Raw genomic sequence first — 5,433 nt, 5'->3', positions numbered from 1 at the left:
CAGGTAAATACCCCACTCTCCCGGCTAATTATCAGCCCTTATCACTGATTAATGTAGATATCCAGATTTTCTCAAAAGCCCTCGCAGCGAGACTTCAAAAGGTAGACCCGTCGATAATCCACTATGACCAAACTGGTTTCATTGAAGGTAGAAGTTTCACAAATAATGTCAGATGTCTGTTAAATTGAATAAGCATGCCACAGCGTAAAAATCTAAATGCAATCACATGTCACTTGGCGCAAAGAAAGCTATTGATAAAGTTAACTGGGCTTTCATGTTTGCAGTATTTCACAAATCTGACTTTGGAGACTCATTGATACATTGGATAGCAACATTATAAAACTCGCCGAAAGCGACAGTCACCACAAATAGGATTACTTCACAAATGAGGAACCAGACAAGGATGTCCACTGGCTGGCAACCAGTTCCGGGTGTACCCCGCCTCCTGCCCGATGACAGCTGGGATAGGCTCCAGCACGTCCGCGACCCTAGCTGAGGAGAAGCGGCTCAGAAAATGGATGGATGGATGTGTTGTACGACTCATTATTACACGTTTGTTTTGTCTCAATTTAAATTAAAATACAGTCTTCTAATTGCCTAATGAGACCTCCTGCGTCACATTCAAAGCGTTTTAGCTTATTCTATTTGTTCGTTATATTGCTCAACTTTTTGTCACTCGTACAGGGCACACACACGCACACGACAGAACGCTCGCCCCCCCCAAAACTAAAATAAATCCATCCATCCATTTTCTGAGCCGCTTCTCCTCACTAGGGTCGCAGGCGTGCTGGAGCCTATCCCAGCTGTCATCGGGCAGGAGACGGGGTACACCCTGAACTGGTTGCCAGCCAATCGCAGGGCACATACAAACAAACACCCATTCACACCTTTGGGCAATTTAAAGTCTCCAGTTAACCTACCATGCATGTTTTTGGGATGTGGGAGGAAACCGGAGTGCCCGGAGAAAACCCACGCAGGCACGGGGAGAACATGCAAACTCCACACAGGCGGGGCCGGGGATTGAACCCGGGTCCTCAGAACTGTGAGGCTGACGCTTTTACCATTCGTCCACCGTGCCGCCAAAATAAAATAAATAAAAAATAAAAATACAGGAATCGCTATTAATATTTGAAGTGAGTTTTATTAATCACAAATAGAGTGGTTCTAGAACGGACAAATCCCCCCATTAAGCCCTCAAAGAACGTGTGAGTTTAGATGACAACATGTTTTCAAGTCATAGTGAAGAGTAAAATAAAGACAGTACTGTGTGACTGTTCAGTTTAGATTGCCCTTGAATATAAAAAAAACTACACAGTAACTGCGTGTAGATAATCTTTAACACCTGTTTTCCGTGTGAAATGACATGTAAATGTCATACATGTTTTGGCGTTTCACGCTGACATGACTTGTGGTTTGTGAAATGCAGACGTTAAAGCGCTCCATTTGCAACCTTGCAGCAATATGAGTTTTACAGTCAATACAAGCGAGTAGTATTCTTTTGCCTAATAGTGTCCTTAGCAAAAATATTTTCCACTATATTTAGGCACTCCAGCAATATATTTCTGTCTATTTCAGCATGTCTAGTGTAATCTGTGGGGAAAAAATATCTACAAATTTGCACGTATGTGAAGACGGAAAGCAGGAATTTGTGGTTACATCATTACCTCTCAAACGCCATGCTTGTGGATTAATAAATAAAAACATGAAACCTCAGGCAGAATAACAAAAGTGGGTGAGAGAAACATCAATTTTAACGGCAGAAGGCACTTGGGGAGGAATGAAATTTGTATAAATGAAGGGGGAGCCTGCATGACTCCTTTACCTCAGTTTGGCTCCATTAGTGATCTCAAATGAGTTTTGCGGGAGTGTAAACTCATTTTCGTTAGCATGTTGACTATCTGAAAAAGTTCACAAAGCGGTATGAACCAATTCCCACGTGCAAATGCTTCTCTGCCATGATGATATTCAGTTAACATTGTGCACAGATTCATGGACAAGGTGATCATAAAGGATGTATAGAATTTACATCCTTCAACGTATGACAAGAAAAATGACTTAATGAAGAAAGTGAATCGCTCAGCTGTCTAACAGTCACATGGCTCAGTGTGGAAACATGGTGTCACATTTTGCCAAGCTGCCAACATGCTATGAATGTAATGGTTTAATGTTACCTTTTTATCAGTCTTATAAATGGAAAGAGTTTCATATTGTCTTTTAATAGGATCTTTTTTTTTCATTATCTTGAATGCAATTAAACAACACAAAGTACCTATATACAATCAGTAACATTGTTAACCTTCCAGAGCCCTAAGAGGAATGAATATAACATCTAAAATGATATTGTCCACCCCACACCCTATTTGCAAATAAATCTGTGTCAAATAAGATCTAGCTTAAAAAAAAAAAAAAAAAAAAAAAAGCATGAGCAAAAACAGACGAGATTAATCAGCTTTCATGTAAATATCACACCTATTTGATATTTTTGTACCTATCGTAAATTTCAGTTGAACCTGCAAAGTTTACTGCCCTAAAAGTTGTACAACTTGGGAGTTTCTGGAAAAATACGCTTCAAAAGTCACAACAGAATTTGGTAGTTGAAATCAAAATTGAAACAACTCAACAATACTACTGCGGATTAATTTTTGTCGTCTTTTTTTGTGCGATGCCACTTCAAAGAATACCATAAATCGATCCAGTCGTCCATCCATCTTCTTCCGCTATTTGGGGTTGCGTTGTGGGGACAGCATCTTAAACAGGATGATCATAAAGGATGTATGGAATTTACATCCTTCAAAGAATGACAAGAAAAATGACAATGAAGAACGTGAGCAGGACCCCAAGATACTTGAAGACCTCCACTCTGGCCAGCACTTCATTCCTGACCCTGGGGTTAGGGGGGGGGGGGTCCTCTAACTCTACTCTTTTCCGACAGAGGAGCATTGCCTCAGATTTGGAGGTGTGAGAGATGATATTCCACACACCTCGAGAACCGCCTCTGTTGTCGGGGATTGGAATACCAAGGCTTCCACCTTAAGCCGCCACCCAGCTCCCGATGTACCCGACCCCGTTGGCCCTTCCCACAGGTGGTGTGCCCATGGGAAGTAAAACAATAGCCACTTATGACAGAGACAAAAAGTGTGATGAAAAGATATGATAACCATAATAGAATCTTAGAGGAAAGAATCTGGTGACACAGGACAATATGAGCATCCATCCATCCATCCATTTTCTTTACTGCTTCTCCTCACTAGGGTCACGGGCTACTGGCGCTATCTTCGGGCGGGCGTCGGGGTACACCCAGAACCGGTCGGCAGCCAATCGCAGGGCACAATGAAACAACCAACCATTCGCACTCACATTCACACCTACGGGCAATTTACAGTCTTCAATCAACCTACCGCGCATGTCTTTGGGATGTGGGAGGAAACCGGAGTGCCCAGAGAAAACCCACCCAGGCACGGGGAGAACATGCAAACTCCACAGAGGCGGGGCCTGGAGTTGAACCCCGATCCCCAGAACTGTGAGGCAGATGTGCTAACCAGTCGTCCACCGTGCCGGCACAATATGAGCAATAAAATCAATTAAATAAACTGCATCCAGAAATTCATGTATAGTAATGTAAATAGATAGCCTCTGGTGGCAACCTAATCCAAATGTGAAAAATGCAATGTAAAAATGATCAGAGAAGCTTGCCGACAATCACATTTTTACTGAGCTGCAATGGATGGTATGACGACAATGTCTACTATCAATTTTAAACAGTATGTACCGATGAAGCAGCAAAAACTCAAGATGTGCTTTTATGCTGGCTGCAGGCTGATACATACAATACTTTATTAATTCTAGCAGTACCTATAAAATGCCACAGTCACAGCATCACTTTCTGTTCTTGCTTCATTACGTGTTAGACATATTCAACGGGTGAGTAGTTTTATTTTGCAGTGGCACTTGCATGACAGCTATTATTTTTAAAATCTTACTTTAAACATTGACTGTATCATTAGTAACGGTTTAATTACGGTGGCCCTTTCAACAAATTCACTTTACATTGCATTTTGTTTGTTATTATTTCTACTACTTTGCTGGTTCCGCCGTACTTGATAATACAGCTGATGCAATTCCACAAAGTTGTGCGAGCAGTATCTTTTGTTACGACAGGCTCTGTTGACAACAGGTTTTAACTGTCAATTAAAGGACCAGGTAAAGGTCGAAGGCTCTCGCAAGTCGTTCAATGTGTTTCCATTTAAAACCTGGAGAAACAAACCCTGTGTTACAGCGTGTTTTCATAAAGGGCAAAGGGGTCTGGAAGGCTAACTCACACACCCTGTCAAACTTCTATTCTAATCGTGTAATACTGAACGCACATTTGTATGACACCAACAGGACAGTCAATTCAATATATACAAGATGAACAGCAAGCAGAGAAGGACACTTAAAACCAAGAAAACGCAGCATTGATTGCGTACAGTGTTTCACAGCATTTGACTGGCACTCTTCAAAACCTCTTTCTAAGACTACAAATAAACAGAGGTTGTTGTTTTTTTTCCTTTTTTTTCTCTTTTGGACAACAGAAACTGGGCAATCCCAGCGGAGAGCATTCAATATGCAAGACCGCTGATCATGAACCACTTGTTGATATGCCGACACAAATCTGCTTTGATTAGTCGTTCTTTGTTTCCGATGGCAAAGGTATAAATGCTTACAGGTTGATGCAAAGTGGTTAAAGTAACATATTGAAAACCACAACTAAATAATAATTACATTTAAAAAAACACAGTTAGTATTTTACAAATATTTAAAAAAGTAAACCTTTATCTATTGGCATTTAAAATATATCCCATCAAAAATAGTCTGACAAATTTCAACAGTAAAAAATAAATGTAAAACAAATGACAAACGGTTTGAAGTGTCATGTAGAAATGTGTCATGTTTGACTGATTTTGGTGGGACAATGTATTGTCATCTGTTTCTCCATGTGGATTTGATTTTGAACCAGGAAATAACTTTCAAGTCCACAGTTTATTACAGCAATTCAATAAAACAGTCCCTATGTACTTTATATGCGAAGAGGTTTGCAAACTGTTGACTTGTGAAATCTTGTCACCTTTGGCAAACTTGAAAAAGTTGGATTTCAGTCATCCCGAGACCTCGGAGCATGAACTGTGGCAGCTCCGTGATCAGACTGCGAGGACTGCAGCCGCACGTCACTTGTTTCACTTGGCACTTTACCCACTGTCATCCTTGTGCCATTTTCAGATCACGAATGACGACTTATGTCGGAAGTCTCCCTAGAAAGAGCGTCAAAGAACGCATTTTAAAAACCCGGTCAATACTGCACAGGCACGTGCACGGACATTTTTGGGGGGCACAGACATTTTTAGGGGCAGAGAGAGGGAGTAAAAATAAACTGAGATAACGTGGGTGCATAGCCTC

The 5,433-nt window shown here is 41.1% G+C and overlaps 1 protein-coding gene across 1 annotated transcript in view; it reads right to left on the bottom strand.

The window, feature by feature from the left end:
• Positions 1-1,121: 1,121 nt before the first annotated feature.
• Positions 1,122-5,433, bottom strand: part of jam3b (junctional adhesion molecule 3b) — a 48,328-nt gene continuing 44,016 nt past the window's right edge. Inside the window, exon 9 of the mRNA XM_061703097.1 lies at positions 1,122-5,288. Within this exon, the coding sequence (XP_061559081.1) occupies positions 5,253-5,288 (36 nt within the window). The 3' untranslated portion in view covers positions 1,122-5,252. The remainder of the gene's footprint in view (positions 5,289-5,433) is intronic.

This window comes from Phycodurus eques, chromosome 17, assembly GCF_024500275.1.
Source record: "Phycodurus eques isolate BA_2022a chromosome 17, UOR_Pequ_1.1, whole genome shotgun sequence".
NCBI lineage: Eukaryota > Metazoa > Chordata > Actinopteri > Syngnathiformes > Syngnathidae > Phycodurus > Phycodurus eques.
The sequence above is the reverse complement of the archived record's forward strand: the minus strand, read 5'-3'. Positions and strand labels throughout refer to the sequence as shown.